The sequence below is a fragment of the Pogona vitticeps genome, chromosome 2, assembly GCF_051106095.1.
Source record: "Pogona vitticeps strain Pit_001003342236 chromosome 2, PviZW2.1, whole genome shotgun sequence".
NCBI lineage: Eukaryota > Metazoa > Chordata > Lepidosauria > Squamata > Agamidae > Pogona > Pogona vitticeps.
Window position 1 is genome coordinate 249013061 of NC_135784.1, and position 19622 is coordinate 249032682.

General features: G+C 41.5%; 1 protein-coding gene across 1 annotated transcript in view; it reads left to right on the forward strand.

Annotated features, from left to right (window-relative positions):
• Nucleotides 1-545: 545 nt before the first annotated feature.
• Nucleotides 546-19622, forward strand: part of FBN2 (fibrillin 2) — a 226226-nt gene continuing 207149 nt past the window's right edge. The window contains exons 1-4 of the mRNA XM_072992394.2: nucleotides 546-1300; nucleotides 4352-4434; nucleotides 7074-7172; nucleotides 8956-9051. Of these exons, the coding sequence (XP_072848495.2) occupies nucleotides 993-1300; nucleotides 4352-4434; nucleotides 7074-7172; nucleotides 8956-9051 (586 nt within the window). The 5' untranslated portion in view covers nucleotides 546-992. The remainder of the gene's footprint in view (nucleotides 1301-4351; nucleotides 4435-7073; nucleotides 7173-8955; nucleotides 9052-19622) is intronic.

The window sequence follows — 19622 nt, forward strand, 5'->3', positions numbered from 1 at the left end:
CCACCCTATTTCTAATAATACTCCTCCCCTGCCAAGTCTCTTCCAGCCGGCCGTCCCTCGCACAAGTGCCGCGCTCCCTCCCCGCTTTCTTCCACGCAGCTTTCGGCCGCTCCTCCCTTCCTCCCTCCCAGCCTTCACCTCCGACGCTGCCTCTCGCCTTTTCCCCTCTTTCTCTGGCTGTTCTTCTTCCCGTGGGCTGCGTTCCCACGTGTTTGGCGCGGCGCGGCTGCTCCTCACTGACAAGCAGGCGGCTGCCCTCCCTCCATCTCTCTTTCTCTCTCCCCCCCCCCACTCCGCCCTCCCGCCTTCCTTCCTGCCTCCCCTCATTCTTCGGGCCGCGCACCGGCGAGCTGCCTTTCCGTACCGCTGGAGCGGTGTAGCGGCGGCGTAGAAAGCGAGCCGTGACTTTTCCTGCCCCCCCCCAACCTTTTCCCCGCTTGGGGAGCCTCGTTGAACTTGCCTGGAGTTCGTTCGCCTTAGTCGTGCCAGCACCTCGTTCGTTTTCTTAACTCCTGAGGCGGGCAACGCCGCCCCGCGCCACTTGAGGGGAGCATTCCGGATTCTTCGCCGCCCGCCTCAAAGAGTCCTTTTCGCGTGCGAGCTCCGCGCACACCCGCCCGTTTTTTGTCTTTTTTTTTCCTTCTTCCCTGGAAGCGCTGGAGCGCGCCTCCGTCCTTTTTCCTCGACAGTTTCCCTTGAAATCGGCGCGCCTTCCACTTGCTCGGGAAGGGGGGGGGGAGGAAGAGGATGCAGCACGGAGCGAAGGCAGCGACTCCCTTGGCCCCCACGACCAGCACAACCTCTTGCTGAGGTGGGGACGAGGCCAGCCAACTCCTCAGCCCGCCAACAGCGGCAGCGGCAGCAACAGAAGGCGCGGCGCCGGGCTCGCCTTGGGAGGGAAACCGGACCAGGCGAAGAAGCCAAGGCGACGGGGCTCCCGCAGGAGCAAGTCGGAGCTCGCGGCGACACCTCGGGCTTTTCCTGCCGGCACCATGGGGAGACCGCGGGGGCTCTGCCTGCAGCCTTACTTCCTTTGGCTAGGCTGTGTGGCGCTCTGGGCGCAAGGAGCAGCTGGGCAGGCGAAGCAGCAGCAGCAGCCGCAGCTCCGAGCCGCTGAGGGAGCAGAAGGCGGCGGCGGCGGCGGCACCAGCACCAGCAGCGGCGGCGGCGGGGGCGGCACCGGCAGCAGCAGCGGCGGATACCCCCTCTTGGGGAGCATGGAAGGAGGCTCCCCGCCTGCCGCCGCCGCCGGCACCACCAACCGAGTCCGCCGGAGAGGCCAGCAGGACGTACTCAGGGGGTAGGAAAGCAGCGCTTACACACCCATACCCACTTGCGCTTGCCTGGGACGCTAAAGATCGATCCCACTGCCTTGGCAGTGCCGGGCTGGTTGGGCCACGGGACTGGCTCAGCTTCTTTTGTCCTTGTGTTCCAACCCACCTAACACCTACTTCTCACAAACAGCAATAGAGGTGGTGTAAATCTGTGTCTGGATCCTACCACTACACATGCCAGGTGAGGCTTGGCAGGGGTAGAATCAAATTCGGAACATAGAGAGCTAGATGCCAGGAGAAGCCTAACTTGCTCTTTGCCTCTCTCTCTCTCTCTTTTAATGTACTGTACACAGGATTTCTTCTTCCCCCATTGTGGGCATTCTGCCATCCAAGCCTCCACCTGCAGTCTGAAGGGCTACGGGCCAGACACTGGTTTACTTTCTTGGCTGCTGCCTTTGTAGAACTAGGCTACACATACTGGGCAGGACCTTATGTACAGTTTGCATGCCAGTGAGATGACCCTCCTTTTCTGGTGGCTTTTCTTCACACTCAGATAAGTCCATGCAGTCCCTTCAGCAACCTCTGGGAGAATTACTATAGAATCAACTCAAAATTCTAGAGTCTTTATTCTTTTTCAAAACTTACAGCTACCTCTTCCTTACAATTATCCCCATTTGCCCTCTGCTACTCGAATTGTGAAGCATTCCATATTGGGCTGGCTGGATATCTCAGTGGTTTAGGTATCTGGCTGTGGAGCTAAGGGTTGGGAATTCTATTCCCCAATGTGCCTCCTATGAGTAGAGCCAGCGTTTGTGGCTATGGGCAAGCTGCACAGTCCCAGGGCATCTGAGAAGAAGGGAATGGTAAACTGCCCCTGAATATTCTGTATCTGGAAAACCCTGAAAAGAGTTGGCGTAAATCAGAATAGACTTGAGGGCACTTCATCATCATCTTCATCTTCATCATCATCATCACCCAACTTTGAGCGACTCAATTTTTTGCATCCCTTATAAATACATTCTCATTCTTAAAGAGGAAAACCTAACCAGTACTTCTACAATGGCCTCCTGACACTCTGTGCCCCAAATTTTATTCCATTCATGTGCATTCATCTCTTCCTCCTCACCTCCTGCTTCCGCAATAATCTACTCCAATCACTTTTCTGGCTGGCCAGAAAATACCACAGTCCCCTTTCTGCTACCCACTTTTCTTCAAGTAGTACCATACAACTCCCATGTAAATGTTCTTAATCTCAGAACAATCTGAGCATTCTCCATTTCTAATACAGGTTATTCACAACTTGTTGATCTCTGACCAACTATCAACTATAGATTGGCTACAATACCTTTATATGTCCTATCCTCATAAAACTTAATACCTGCCTTTTGATTGGTGTTTCTCCAAGGTTTAACTGCCAAGATCAGATCCACGTGACCCACTAACTCACTTTCACCTCAGGCAGCCTTTTATGATTTGGTGATTTGATGGTTCACCCTACTAGTACTAATCTTGCACACTATTGCAAGCATATGTCTGCAGCCCACCAGAAGATCCTTTGTGACTGTTGGCAAGGTCAAATCTAGGGCCCAACCACATTCTTGACTCTTTTTAGTCTTTTCCTGTCAAATTACCAAACCAGGAAATACCCCCTCCTCAATTATGCTATGGAGAGGTATTTAAATTTTCTGCCTTATGAAATACTTCTCTGTGGTTGGCTGCCTTTCATAGAGCAAAGGTGGGCATCTATGATGGAATGCTACAACTTTGAAACTGAAGTGGGTTTCCTTTGTCTTTTTATAATACTGCTCCATAGGCTTCCACAGAATAAGCACCATTACTTCACTCTCTCTGTCTCTCTTTGTTATGCAGGAACACCAAACATTGACTGTAAGTTGCAACTAGTGTAGGCACACTGAATCAATGGAGATATGACAATATGATTCAAATAGGCCTTGTCTAGTCACAACTAGAGTAGGCTTGTTTGAATCAATGGAACACACAAAGGAGTTAACTCATCAGATCCCCAGTGCTTCAGCTGGTCTATTCTAGTGCATCTAACCACGCTAAGCAACAGGATTTCAGCCACTATGCGATGGTCTGCAACCACTGATACACCACAGGTCTACTGATCATCCTCCCTTCAATAACCTGTTGTGTTAAGCAGTTATATGCCACCAGCTAATCTTTATACAAATTGTTCTCCCTATCCATGTTGTGATATTCATTACACCTCCTTGCATTCATCTTCAAATGTTCCACCCAAATATTTGTAAATGTCTTCACTCAGTGTTCTTTCTCCCTCTTTTAATGTTTACTGATTGTTGAGATTTAAATGTTAGTTGTAACACTAGAGGCATTTTGAAAAGGATACTCTGTTTCTTAAGATTGGTGTACGAATTAAAACATCTGGGTTTTGCAAAAAAAAAAAAGAAGAAGAAGAAAAGAAGAAGAAGAAAGAAGGAAAAAGGCATGTGTAAATAAATATGACCCTAGCTGGAATACAGCATGTGGCTGTTATTACTTCAGGTTCATGATGATGTTTTAAGGGTCTTTGGTACAGCACTGTTAAGAGGTTCTTTCAATTAAAGTCTGTTGAAGAAACATGCATGTTCAGATTGGGTGAAGGAGGTTTTAAAAGGCTAGGTTATAAAATGCATGAGTGAACCTTTCCACTTTTAAATCCTTCTAGTGTGTTACTTGTAAATCAATCGGTTTTTCATATGAGGTGTAATTCTTGGCTCAGGATGGAAATGTGATTTCTTGTTTTTGGTGTGAATTTTCATTATTTGTAAAGATGATACAAAAAGCATGGGTTTGTTTGATTGTTCTTTGCTCTGCATGCAGAATGGTTTAAAAATGGAAATGAATTTATTATTTAATCCCACCTCATTTTTTAGATTTTAGATGGTGGGATTTTGTGAAAATATCTGTTTAGTTAAGAGATGCATGGACTTTGTGAAATATACCTTGTTTGTTGTCTTTCTACACTGTAAATGTTTTTTTCTAAAGAGCTGAAATTTGAATGTCTGTTTTCAATGACCTGTATTTTTGTGTACACACTTGTTTACATATGACAGGCCAAATGTGTGTGGCTCCAGATTCCATTCCTACTGTTGCCCTGGATGGAAAACACTCCCTGGGGGAAACCAGTGTATTGTTCGTAAGTGTTTGACTTTACATTTTACAACCTCGGGTTAATTATCCATGTGGAAAGTCTTTCAGGAGTTTAACAGGTCACTACTTTTTAAAAAAGAAAGTTAAGGGTTAAGAATTTATCTAGTGTGGTTGATAACTTCATGCTTCCATTTTGCATTTAAGAAACAGATATTAGCTCACAGTATCTGTAACAGCAACATGACAATATGGTAATAAAAATTAATATGCTATTTTAGAAACTCACATAATGAGTGTTACACTTTAAAAAATAACACCCAAATTCTAGGCAAAATACATTTCAAATTTCTAAATAAAGAACATGTAACCAAGTGACATCGGAGTCACTTTACACCTAGGAATATTCATTGTTTTTGTTGGTGTATGGGGTCATAGCACATTGAGATTGAATTTTTGAAAATGTAGTTTAATAGCACAATTGTTTATTCAGCCACATTTGTTGTTGTGGTTAAAGGTCTGACTGTTGATAGACATTGATAAAAACATAGGAGTTAGTTGAACCGTAGCTTACTCTCTCCAGGGCAGAGCCCTACATTCCCTTTGGAACATATATTAAAAAGGTTACGTGGCATCTGAGCATGTAAAACTAAAGTGTTCTTCATTCCCCACAGATTAACATTATCTAGCATCCATTATATCTCTGGTAAGAAAGGAAAGATTTCAGATTCCTATTTTTTCAGCACATGTGTATTTCATGATTTTAGTATATGAGTTTATCAGAGATTAGGTACTATTGAACTCAGTAGGGATTTATTTCAATGTATTCTTGAAGGCTTTCACAGCTGGGATCCGATGGTTGTTGTAGGTTTTTCAGGCTGTCTGGCCGTGTTCTTGAGGTTTTTCTTCCTAATGTTTCACCAGTCTGTGGCTGGCATCTTCAGAGGACAGGAGTAAGAACTCTGTCTGTGCTCTGGTGCAGTTTGTCGGATAGTTTGAGTTTATCTTGAGTTGACATGCCTTGGATACATGTCTTGTACCTAGTGTGCACAGTACGGCATAAACTGAGTTGCAGCACTTGGGCATTGAGAGTTCATAAAATCAAATGCTCTGCTTCCAGTGTTGGTGCAAGACCATAATTCAAATGCAAACACCTCTTGTTGCCCTTGGGCCAAGCTGAAAGATGGGTGCCCTTTTTTCCTTGTCCCATGAGCCAACCACAACACTGATCATAGGGTCTCATTTTCAGCTTCTGCATTAGTAGTGCAGTAGTACTGTTAAATACCTGTTCCAGTCTTTGAGTAGGACAAAGGCATGATTAAAAAGTTTTTTCCTAGTACATTCAACGGGTTGTTGAAGAGTCCCTAGATTCCTTTTGGTGTTTATTCAGGATAAAACTGTAGTCATAGATGAAGAGGGCCTTGTTTTGTTGTTCAATGTTGAATATTATCAGTGGTTCTTAACCTTTGTTACTTGGATGCTTTTGAACTACAACTCCCAGAAACCCCAGCCAGCACAGTTGGTGGTGAAGGCTTCTGGGAGTTGCAGTCCAAAATTCCTGAGTAACCCAAGGTTAAGAACCAGTGTCATAGATGATGGTCTTAAGTTTTCCTCACGATTTCACAGGCAAGTGATACTGGCATTTTGCTTTCTAATGGTTGTAAGATCACTGGACTCTGTTTGTAATGCCTGTTCATATGTTGAAAGGATGCCCTTTATGTTCTATTGCAGGTTTCTGGCAGAAACATTTGTTAATGAAACATGTAAAATTTAAGTTGACTGCAATATATATTCGCTTTCTCTTTTGTGAATGGTAATTTTTATTAATCTTCATTGGCCTGAATCCTGTTGCTTAGTGTAGTAAATTGTACTAGAATAGTGCCATTTACAGTAATTAATGAGGATTTAGTGAGTCAACTCCTCCATAAGATTCATGAGTCTAATGGGTGTACCCTAACTGTGACGTAATGTACTAAAGTAAGTCACAGTTAAGATAGGACCATTTGAATCAATGGAACTTATAGAGGAGTTGACTCATCAAATCACCATTGATTCTAGTGTAATTTACTGCACTAAGCAACAGAATTTTGACACAAAGAGACTCAGAAGTATGTTAAATTGTAGCATGAGGAAATTTGCCCTGCAATTTGCTATCCTTGTATAGTTTAAATACCTCTCTTCCTTTCGAAATAGGATTTTGTGGTTTTTTGTGATACATTCTAAATTCTGAAGTCTATCACTTTCTTTGCACTTCAGTTTTTAGGAGCAGTGAATTACACATAACAAAATTGCAATGAATCTTTTCCAGACATCTCCAGTCTGATGCCTGTAGATGTGTGGAACTGCATCTCCAATCATCCACAGCCAGGATGAAAATTCTATTGCCAGTTTATTCTTACACAAGGGATATTGCATAATTTGGGAGGGGACAAATTACCATTCATTATTGTGCAATCAAGGGCATAGCCAGGAATTTAACCACCTCCTATTTAATGAGTGGCAATTTACAGTCAAGACTTTTATGATTTCCTGTATGCAAGTGTAAATTGTCAATAGGATTCTAGCCAATGTGTTTGTGGTTGCTTACATGTTTGTATATTTTGCCCATTGAAGCAAATCATCTGTTTTGTTTGCCAGTATTTCTTTAACAGTTTTACAAAGGTTTAAATGGATTCTTTTCTTCCACAGCAATTTGTAGAAATAGTTGTGGTGACGGATTTTGTTCTCGTCCTAACATGTGCACTTGCTCTAGTGGACAGATATTACCTACCTGTGGATCAAAATCTAGTAAGTCTTGAAAAAATATTTTTATTTTAAATATTTTTACTTTAGATGCTTTTACCTCAGTATATCTTAATACATTTCTGTTTTTAATTTTTTTTGGGGGGGAGGTGGAATTGCATTTTCCAGTAGGTACCTTTCCCAGACAAGCAGAGACCAATGTCTGAGGATCTGTTCTCTGATCCTTTGCTACTTAAGTGTCAGTGAGACAAAGTATGTCTCTGGTAGAAATGCATATATTTGTTTTTCTGGACAACTACTTCACAAATTCCCCAGCCAATAAAGCTGCATGGGGAATTCTGAGAGCTATAGCTCACATGGCGAACTGGGTTACTTGGAAATCACTTAGGTAGCTATGAACTGGAGCTGGCAAAGCCTAGGTGAAGCTAAGAAAATAAATTTTTTACACCCACAATCCTTTTAAGTACAAAGAAGAACAGGCAACTTCACATTTATCTTAGTGTATCCTATGATCCTCAACATGTGCTATGGAAACTTTAATGTTAGCTGCGCCAAATGCTCTTGATGTTGTCCATTATTGGGTGAAAATACCATAGGTCCGCTGACATAAATAAAGAAAGAAGGAAGGAAGATGGTTCAAAAAACATAAATCTGCACACCTCTAGTCTGTAGAATGCCCACCCAGTGTAATCTGCTCTGGGGATAGGCTAGTTTGTTACTTTTCACAATGACCACATGACATAAATGTCAACATGAACTTGCCCATTTCCACAGCATTCCTAACCATGTCTCTTTGGCTCCCTGTCAGGGTTTACTGTTTTTAGGTACAGGTAGGTTCGCTCCATTTTTGGTTCTGTTCTATCATGTGCAGTGGCTGGGATCGAACCAAAGGGCAGCTTGCTGCGTTCAGTTTCCCACCCACTTTCATTTTCCCAACATCGTTAAGTGGCTTAAGCAGACAGCTTAGATGCTTAAGTATATTAGGAAATTAAAAACTTCCTCTGGTGGAGGAGAAGCACAAGGAAGCAATTAAAACATTAAATAAAATGTCTTAAGGCAGCCGTGATGTATCATAGAAAACTTCCTTTTTCTTCCCTTTATGGATTGGGATAAGTAGGGTTGCTTAAGGTCACTTGATATGTGTATGCCATGTGGATGCGAGGATTGTACCAAATGGCATATTGCATCTCTTTGCGACCTTAAGTGACCTCCTTTAGCATGATGCAGCTTGCTCCAATTTAACTATTACTTTGTGAATCTGGAACAGCAGGAAAAAGGACTGAAGTGGGAGAAGGAGTGAAGGAGTGAGTGAATGAATTAAATGAAATAAGGATAATATTAGAATATGAAGGAATAAATTTTTCACCATACTTACAGTATGGGGGAAAGTTAAGAAAGGGATAAAATAAATAATGATAAGGAAACTCCACAGGCACAGCAGAAAACCGAGTGCTTTATGTACATTATCTAGTTGTTAGAAAAGCCTTATCCCAAACAACATATGCAGCAGAACACATAAACCATGGACCAGATGTTGGGGTGATTTGAAAAGAGAATGCATGTGGGAGGGGGAGAGGAAAAGATATTTTATAGATTGGGTAAGAAGAGTTAGGTATGTGCTAGAATTTAGCAGCCAGTTCATGAGCTGAAAGTCTCTAGCTAGAAGTATTGAGATTAGAGCAAAGTTCTTCCAGTTGCAAAAGTATTAACATATGATAATACATTTGATGATATTTACTTTTTAATGTCATGTGTACAATCTTAATTTTTATAAAAATCTGTTATCATGAATGCTTTGCAATTCAAAATTGTTTGCTTTTCACTATAGTTCAACAGTGCAATATCAGGTGCATGAATGGTGGCACCTGTCTTGATGACCAGTGCCAGTGTCAGAAGGGCTATATTGGTACCTACTGTGGACAACGTAAGTATCTTTTTTTGATAATCAGGTCTGTTCCAGTCATTCTTGTTTCACAGTGGCTATTGTTGCATGGGGAACTAGAGGACCTGCATTCAAAGTGCTTTTCAGTTATGAAACTCAGTAGAGACCTTAAACTAAAAATTGTGTATCACCCAGCTGGGAGCTGTTGTTGAGAGAAAACACTAAGCTTAGTGGTAGAGATGGGTGATAAATTTGTTCCATCCAGATTTTGATGCAAGCTTAGCAGATTTGCTCCTGATGAATGGATGAGTAGACTAGAACAGAGTTATATACTGAAATTATTTGTTTATTTATTATTTGTCTCATTTATAGACCACCTTTCTCCTGATGGAGGTACTCAAGGTGACTCACAGTGTTAAAAAAAAATTAAAAGAGTAGCCACAGTGAAGGCCCTCTCTTGTGTCCCCATCAAACATGCCTGCAATAGCAACGGGACTGAGAGGAGGGCTTCTTCTGATACTTTTAAGAGCTAGGAAGGCTCGTATGGAGAGATACGGTTCTTCAGATAGCCCGGAATCAAATCGTATAGGGCTGTATAAGTAATGATCAGCACTTTGAATTTGGGCCCCAAAACAGTAGCAGTTGTTCTAGCAGGGCATTTGTTGTAGCAGGGGCATTTTATGCTCCCTATAACTGGCCCTGGTCAGCAGTTTGGCTGCTGCATTTTGAACCAGCTGAAGTTGGATACTTGAAGGACCGCCTCCTTCCATATGAGCCTACCCGGCTGTTAAGATCTAGCCAGGGGGCCCTTTTGAAAGAGCCATCCCTCAAGGAGGTAAGAGGGATGGCTTGTAGACAAAGGGCCTTCTCGGCAGCTGCCCCCAGACTATGGAACGCCCTCCCAACTGAAATTCGCCTGGCGCTGACACTGATGATATTTCGGTGCCAGGTCAAAACCTTCCTGTTCCAGAAGGCTTTTAATTGAAATAACATTAACTGTGGGTCTTAATGATGGCAATTTTAATTGTATTTTAATTGTATCTTAATTGTATTTTAATCATTTTATTTTATTGCATTGAATTTTAATTGTTGTAAGCTGCCCAGAGACCTTTGGGCAGAGTGGGCGGCATATAAATTAAATAAATAAATAAATAAATAAATAAGTTTCTGAACTGCCTTCAAAGGCAGCTCCATGTACAGTGTGTTACAGTAATCCAAGCGGAATGTAACCAAGGTGCATGCCTCTGTAGCCAGATCAGACATCTCAAGTAATCAGCACAGTTGGCACACTAATTTAAACTATGCAAATACAGTCCTGGGCATCCTGAAACCTGGGCATCCAATAATGCATCCAAGCTGCGGACCTAGGTTTCCAGGGGAGGGAAATCCCATCTAGCACAGGTCGCATCCCTGTTTCTTTATTTGCTTTTTGATTGACTAGGAACACCTCTGTCTTATCTGGACTAACTTTCCACTTATTTGCTGCCATCCAGTTTAATACTGATATCAGACTGATCTAGAACTGACAGCTTTCTCAGAATTTGATGGAAGGGAGAGATAGAGTTGGGTGCCGTCAACATACTGGTGATATCCAAACTGCAAACTTTGGAAGTCTCTCCCAGTGGTTTCATTTAGATGTTAAATATCATGGGGGACAAAGCAGAATCTTGAGGAATGCCTCAGGCCAGTGTCCAGGATGTTGAACAGGAGTCCTCCGCTGCCACCTTCTGAGTTCTGCCTTCCAGGAAGCATCAAAGCCAATGTAGAACACAGAAGGATACCATGGTCGATGGTATCAAAACCTGCTGAGAGATCCAGCAGAACAAACAGGGATACACAAACCCACATAGGTGACCAAAGCTGTCTCCATCCCAGAGCTGGGCCTGAAGCCAGATTGAAATGGATCTAGATAATCCATTTTATCCAGGGCTCCTTGGAATTGAGAAGCCACCACATACTCCAGTACCTTTCCCAGAAACAATATTTGAGACTGGGTAATAGTTGGGGGGATGTGGTGGCGCTGCGGGCTAAACCGCAGAAGCCTGTGCTGCATAGTCAGAAGACCAAGCAGTCGTAAGATCGAATCCACGTGACAGAGTAAGCTCCCGTTGCTTTGTCCCAGCTCCCGCCAACCTAGCGGTTCGAAAGCATGTAAATGCAAGTAGATAAATAGGGACCACTTCGGTGGGAAGGTAACAGCGTTCCGTGTCTAAGTCGCACTGGCCATGTGACCACGGAAAGATTGTCTTCGGACAAAAACACTGGCTCTATAGCTTGGAAACGGGGATGAGCATCACCCCCTAGAGTCGAACACGACTGGACCAAAATTGTCAAGGGGAACTTTTACCTTTACCTTTACCTAATAGTTGTCTAGTAATGTGGGATTTAAGGAGGACTTTTTCAAGATATCTCAGACCCCTGTATGAGCTTGCCAAGTTGTTAAGGTCATCAGGGGAGGCCTTTCTCTCTGTCCCGGCATCCTCACAGGTGCTCTTTTGAGACTCTGGAACTCCCACAGGAGGTCAGGCTGGCCCCATTGCTACTGTCCTTCCACAAGCAAATGAAGACCTTTCGCTTCAGGCAGGCTTTTCCTTATTGACTGGCTGTCTAGGAAAGGTTTTAAAACAAGATTGTTTGCATTTTGTTTCTTCTACATCTGTTTCACTCATGCTTTATCTAACATTCTTAATATAATGGTATCAATTAGTTTAATATTTAAATAATTCACAGTTTTTAGCTTTAATATTTTGCTTTAGTGATATAAACCACCTCCAGTCCTTTCTTAGGAGAATGTTGGGGTAAAAATATATTAAATATATAAATAAATTAAATTAAACTGAAACAAATGCAGGGTTGGAGAAATGAGAAACTGATTGCAACAAAAATCTACATGTTTATCCACCCTTGCTTAGATGAAGGCTGGGATATAAATGTAGCTTAAAATGCTATTTTTCTGTTTGGGTAGCATTAATAGACTCAATGAGTTGTCTGCTCTGAGAATGCTGGGGTTTTAAAATGTGTTGAGAAAATTCAGTGTAAAGGCTTCAGTGAAGTAATTGTTATATGTGAAGGAGCACTTGTCTACAGCATGGTTTTGGAGATTTTGTGATGTCTAAAATTATAGACAGTAAAGGAGAGGTTGATTTATATTTTAGGTTGGTATACAAAAAAGATCAGTTACATAGAAATTCTTACCCATATCATTACAGGTCTGTCAAGACTGTAATAGGATTTTCAGAGATGAGGAATCAAATCTTTTTTTTTTTTTTAAATGTGGAAATTTTGCTTTTTAATTCCTCTATAGAGTTAGGATGTGGATTAGATGGTAGGAAAGTTATATGTCTGATTGCACCAGAAAGAGTCGCTTTGCAGGAGCAGTGTGTTTTAAGGTGACCCTTCTCTCTGTTGAGGAATTGCTCCAGCCCAGCCCCCAAAAGTAGTAGCCCTGCAGATGAACCAAAAATATTCAGTTTTGGTACAAATCAGCGTTGGGCTGTGGTACAACTCCCTTTATGTCATATAATCTCTAGGGAATAGATCGCATCAGGCTGCTCCACAAGCAATCCAAATGATTTCTGTTTCCCTTTATGATCACATCCTTAGTTTCTTGGGTTTTGAAACAACACTAGCATGGCGTTTAAATTAGGCTGAAAAGAGATTTATCCACCTGGAGACCTCGAGTTATTACACCATACTTGCCAGGAAGCCCAATTTCTTGGAAGCAACAAAAATAATAGGACAATAGCCTATCTCACAAACTAGCCTTCTCACAGCCATAAATACTCCACCCACTCTCAAGGCTACCCAGAGCACAGTTTGCTGTCCTCTGAAGATGCCGGCCACAGAGACTGGCGAAACGTTAGGAAGAACCACTTTCAGAACACAGCCAAGAAGCCCGAAAAACCCACAACAACCAACAAAAATAAGGTTTTCGGGAATAGCAAAAGCCTGTTTGTTTTACTGGGATGATAGGCTGAGGGTAGGGGGAATTGATTGGAGTAGAACAGGGGTAAAACTAAAATTCAAATATATATATCCATTCAAAAATAATATAATCTGCCAAAAAGTGGTAGAGGATGATTTGTGAACTAACAGGCAGCAGAGTGCTCATTGATTTGCTGGATGTATAACCCATTTTCCCCTCTGCACAGGCTCTGCAGACAACAAATGCATTAGTGAAAAAGTAATTAACAGCATTATTTTCCAATGCAGGCTTTGATCTCCATAGATAGAATTCAGAAATTCCAAAGGCCAGTGTGAGAGCTCCTAATCCCTTTGTCTACCGAGGACTGGCAACAATACTTGAATAGATAATATGGTGCCTCACACAACTCCCAAGTTGTGCTATATTTATCTTCAGCTGTTACTTACCTAATTTTGTGGAGGAAAAGAAGCAGAACAGGTGCAGCTGCTTTTCTCTCCTCTCTTGTGAAAACAGAAATTTAGGCAATCATAGATACCTAGGTTACATTCAGACATAATGACAAACCATGTTTTGGTTTTGCATTCAGAACCCTAACATAGTCTCATACTACAAGCTCGCTGTGTGTCTCAATTTCAAAATTTCTATCTGAGTTCTTGGAAAACCACAGTTTGCTCTTCAACTACGATTAAAAATCAGAGTTGATCTTTGCTTAATGTAAAATCAGTGATAGGTTTGTTCATGCATGTAATACCAAACAATAGTTTGGTCTTAATTCTGAATGTATACCTAATCTTTAATGGCCATTGGGACAGTGATATGGATGGAAATCAATGAGAAAGACTGTAGCCTATTTTCTTTTGTTTCTTACCTCAGAGATCTTCCTTACACTGTTTGTGTTTGTTGTTGATGTCTTCCATCTTTGCTGCATTTCTTCCTCTATGATGTTACATTGATCTCCTTGATCCTTTCAACTGAATGCTTTCAGAACCTAACTGTTAATTCATTTATTCCAAGCCAGCACCTACATTTCCATAGTTCTCTGCTGCCGCCCCTCATTATATATCAGTGAGGTATATATCAACAAAGATCTAATCTTGTCATTAGCTGTGAAGTTATTTTAGTGAAACTTAGTTGGAATATAATCCCTTCTGTTTCCAGTTTGAAAACCTCACCTACAAGGGAGATGTCAGAAGTCATGGGAAAATCCCAAAGTTTGCAGAAAAATTCTAAGGGAAGGAAGATCCCTAAAAGCAGCCCAATGGGGACAGATTGTGTTCCATATTAGTCACAGAACGCTGGCCACTTGTAGGGTAACAGATCAGCAAAGGATAGCAGGGCAAGAAGATGGTATAGAAAGGAGTAAACTGGAGGTTCAACACATATTATTTTAGATGGTCAAAATGTTACTAATGTTTAAATAGGCTGTACTTGAAATCTTTAATTAACATTGTTCCACAATTATCCACTTCGCATATGTCACAATGAGAGGCATGCTGTGTGTAGGTGAGCGAAAGTAATGAGCTTGAGATTACAGTGCATTTTATGTGTTTTCTCTTGTTATATGAGGAGACAGTATTAGCATGCTTCAAAATTTATCTCCTTTTTCTTTCTTTTCACCTCGGTTCCTATGATTTATTCACTCCTTACTTCTGTGTTGTTTTGGCACAGGAAAACTGAATGCTTTCAGAACCTAGCTGTAAGCTATGATTGGAAAACTGCCCCAAAACTTTGAGAGCAAATCACTTCTAGCTTGTGCTTGAGGAAGTTGTAAAGACACTGGAGCCTTCTTACTGTATAGTTTCAGTCTAAACTGTAACAGTGAAGCAGGTCTCCTAATGTCATTGATACTTTTCACACTTTATGGATTATACTGTTTTTGTTATTGTTGTTTAGTCATTAAGTCGTGTCCAACTCTTCGTGACCCCATGGACCAGAGCACGCCAGGCCCTCCTGTCTTCCACTGCCTCCTGGAGTTGGGTCAAATTCATGTTGGTAGCTTCGATGACACTGTCAAACCATCTCGTGCTCTGTTGTCCCCTTCTCCTCTTGCCTTCACACTTTCCCAACATCAGGGTCTTTTCCAGGGAGTCTTCTTTTCTCATGAGATGGCCAAAGTATTGGAACCTCAGCTTCAGGATCTGTCCTTCCAGTGAGCACTCAGGGTTGATTTCCTTCAGAATGGATACGTTTGATCTCCATGCAGTCCAGGGGACTCTCAAGAGTCTCCTCCGGCACCACAATTCAGAAGCATCAATTCTTTGGCGGTTAGCATTCTTTATGGTCCAGCTCTCACTTCCATACAACACTACTGGAAAAACCATCTCGGCAAGGTGATGTCTCTGCTTTTTAAGATGCTGTCTAGGTTTGTCATCGTTTTCCTCCCAAGAAGCAGGCATCTTTTAATTTCATGGCTGATGTCACCATCTGCAGTGATCAGGAGCCCAGGAAGGTAAACTCTGTCACTGCCTCCATAACGTCCCCTTCTATTTGCCAGGAGGTGATGGGACCATGATGTTAGTTTTTTTGTTGAGCTTCAGACCATTTTTTTTCGCTCTCCTCTTTCACCTTCATTAAGAGGTTCTTTAATTCCTCCTCACTTTCTGCCATCAGAGTGTTATCTTCTGCATATCTGAGGTTGTTAATATTTCTTCCAGCAATCTTAATTCTGGTTTGGGATTCCTCTACTCCGGCCTTTTGACTATTTTAAATAGTTTGACTGGAATGCTATCACCTCCACTGGCCTTGTTGTTCTCCATGCTTTCTAAGGCCCACTTGACTTCACTGTCTAGGATATCTGGCTCAAGGTCAGCAGTCACACTATCTGGGTTGTCTGGGACATCCAGATCTTTCTGGTATAGTTCCTCTGTGTATTCTTGCCACCTCTTCTTGATGTCTTCTGCTTCTGCTGGGTCCCTACCATTTTTGTCCTTTATCATGTCAATCTTTGCACAAAATTATCCTTTAATATCTCCAAGTTTCTTGAACAGGTATCTGGTTTTTCCTTTTCTATTATTTTCCTCTATTTCTTTGCACTGTTCCTTTAAGAAGGCCCTCTTGTTGCTCCTTGCTATTCTTTAGAATTCTGCACTCCATTTTCTGTAACTTTCCCTATCTCCCTTGCATTTTGTTTCCCTTCTCTTCTCTGCTATTTGTGAAGCCTTATTGGACATCCACTTTGCTTTTTTGCCTTTTCTTTTCTTTGGAATGGTTTTTGTTGCTGCCTCTTGTACAATGTTACGAGCCTCCATCCATAGTTCTTCAGTCACTCTGTCCACCAAATCTAGTTCCTTAAATCTGTTCTTCATTTCCACTGTGTATTCATAAGGGATTTGGTTTAGATTATAGCTGACTAGCCCAGTATTTTTCCTACTTTTTTCAGTTTAAGCTTGAGTTTTGCTATAAGAAGCTGATGATCAGAGCCACAATCAGCTTCAGGTCTTGTTTTTGCTGACTGTATAGAGCTTCTCCATCTTTGGCTGCAGAGAACATAATCAGTCTGATTTTGGTATTGCCCATCTGGTGATTTCCATGTATAGAGTCACCTCTTGTGTTGTTGGAAAAGAGTATTTGTTATGACCACCTTATTCTCTTGACAAAACTCTATTAGCCTTTACCCTGCTTTGTTTTGAATTCCAAGGCTAAACTTTCCTTTTATCTCCCTACTTTAGCATTCCAATCCCCTATAACGAGAAGAACATCTTTCTTTGCTGTCAGTCCTAGAAGCTCTTTTAAATTTTCATAGAACTGGTCAATTTCAGCCTCTTTAGCATCAGTGGTTGGTGCATAAATTTGGATTACTGTGATGTTGAAAGGTCTGCCTTGGATTCATATTGAAATCATTCTATCATTTTTGAGATTGTATCCTAGTGCAGCTTTTCCCACTCTTTTGTTGACTATGAGGGCTACTCCATTTCTTCGATGGGATTCTTGCCCACAATAGTAGATTTGAATTCGCCCATTCCCATCCATTCACTGACGCCCAGGATGTCAATGTTTGTTCTTGCCATCTCCTGTTTGACCACACACAGCTTACCAAGGTTCTTAGATCTTACATTCCAGGTTCCTATGCAGTATTTTTCTTTACAGCATCGGACTTTCCTTTCACTTCCAGGCATGTCCAATAAAAGAATTCCACATTATTTCATCTTATTGTATCTCTAAATCAAAAGGAAAGCTTGTGGAATAGTAGCTCCTACAAAAATCATTTACAAGGATTTCAAAATAAGCAGACAGATCAGCTCAAAAGTCGTAGTGACTGAAATCCTGTTGCTTAATGTAATAAGCCCCAATTATAGTTCTGCTTTTAGGTCTTAATCCCCAGATTACACTTACCTGTGCAAAATTTCTCACAGCTGCATGTAAAATAAGAAAGATTTAATGGATAATGATTTTAAGCTATGAATTTCCTTTAACTCTTTTTTCCTCTGTTTTAGCATTATGACTGTCATTTAAATGTAACCTGTATTCTGTTTAATGTCTTTTGCTAATGAGCTAAACTAAATAAACAAACAACTACAGTAAGGCCACTGAAACAATGGAACTTGTAGATTTTTAGGCCTTCTCTAGTTGTGACCCATTGCATTTGGCAACGGGATTTCAGCAAGTGTGTTTCAAACTGATGAATCACTTAGACAGTTGTGTACATGAAAAATCTTCAAATAGATAGGGCTTACTCCCCCCCCCCCCCAAATAATGTCAGTTCTCAGATAATGTGTTTTAAGAAATGGGAACTTCAGATAAGCAAGGGTGTAAAAAAGAAATGTAGTCCTCAGTAGAGGGGAATCTACTGCATATGTTTGCTGTAAGATTAAAAACTTACAGGCTAAACATACCCAGCTCTTTTGACCACTCTTCACTGGACTAGGTTTCCAGATCCCTGAGTATATTGGCTACTTTCATCTGGAAATGCTGTAGTTCGTCAGTGTTCTTAATGTCTTGTAGTACGAAGATGGTATGACTCCAAATGTGGTCTGCTGTAGGATAGAGAAAACCCCTGTTTCCTGTAACCTTGAAGGTAAGGTTGACTCATGTTCAGCTTGTGATTCACTATGGCTGAATTCACGTTGGCTGTTTCTTGTATATCAAGGCTGTCAAGCAGTGTCTTCCCCATCCTACAGCCAAGCAATTAAGACAAGACTTTACAGTTGTCTCTGTTGAATTTGGTCTCATTTTGAATTTTATCTTGGTTGAATTGTTAGTTTTGGCCCAGTCTTCAAGCCTGGATTATGATCTCTTCTTTTGTGGTGTTGGCTGTTCCTCCTGGCTTTGTGTCATCTTCACATTAGATAAACAGTCATTCTATAGCCTGATCCAGCTCTTCTAAATGTCACAAAAATGTTGGCCTAAGATAGGCCCCAGCAGCACTCCATCTGAGATTTCTCTTCAGTAGGATGCTTAACAACTAGTTCACCATCTTTAGTGTGATTATTCAACCAACTGTGGATTTACTTAACAATATTAGTGTACAACATTTTTCTCTCTTCTTGAAAATGATGTGGGAAACCTGATCAAACGCTCTGCTGAAACGAAGGTATACTATATCCATATTATTTCTGTTATCGTCTGTTCCTAGCCTTGGGTAATACAAGTGTACTTGAACTGTAGCTCGCAGAAATCCTGGCAACACAGCTGATGGTGAAGGCTTCTGGGAATTGCAGTCCAAGAACGCCTGGCTTACCCAAGGTTGGAAACCACAGTTCTTGCTTAATGAGTTGATCAGGTATGGCTGGAGTGATTCATTTCTGACAGCTCATATTCACTTTAATATACAGTACAGTGCATTATCTTCTTAATGCCCTTCTGTCCATTTGCTTACTAATATTTTCTTTTGCTGTAGTTACAAATGTTAGAGCAAAATTAGTGCATAATCTTGTGACAAGAATCACAAGATTTCCCTTTCTTGGCACATGTCAAGAACTTTTAAAATGTTGTTAGCACAATATTGTGGCCCCCAAACAATTAGTGAGCCTTGATTTACCCAGAACCTGTTTCAAGAAGTTAGCCAGTGTCCTTCAGTGTAAGTATCCCACTGTAGCAGAGATGACATCACCAGCAGTGGCATATTAAAGAGGCCCTCTTTCAGTTTCAGGTAGTGTGTAACCCAGGCACAAAGAAATGAAGTTGCGCATAATCTGAAATTGAAGCAAAGACTCTTTTAAGTGGTGATAATGTGTTGCTGCTTATGACAGCATTCCTACTGTGCTCTGTAGCTATGTGACAAGGTTTTGGCTATAGCCATTAATTTACCAAATGTAGTGGATTAATTTTGTAGATTAATTACATTGTTTATCCCTTTCTCATAGACTAAAGCCAAGCTATGCTTAACTTAGATCTTGTCAATGCAGACTTTTTGTTAGTTCCTTTACTTTGGATGTCCTTCTGCTATCTGCATGTATGCTTTCTGTCCCCTCCATTCCCAGACACTTTGGCACTGCAGAAAAATGTTGTGTCCCCTGAGGTGTCTAGATAGGAGGGGAGAGAAGAAGGTTCTGCTGTATGTAAACGCTTGTTTTCTTAGAGGCCTAGTCAGAAATTTTAGGGGCTGTAAAAGAAATGTCTCTTTGAAGAAACGGGTGCTGTTTTTACATAATGGACTAGTGAGTTCATGTGTCTTATCATTGTGTGGTAGAAATACTTTAGAAAGATCTTCAAACTGAATTCCCATGTAGTTATTTGAGGGAAACATCAC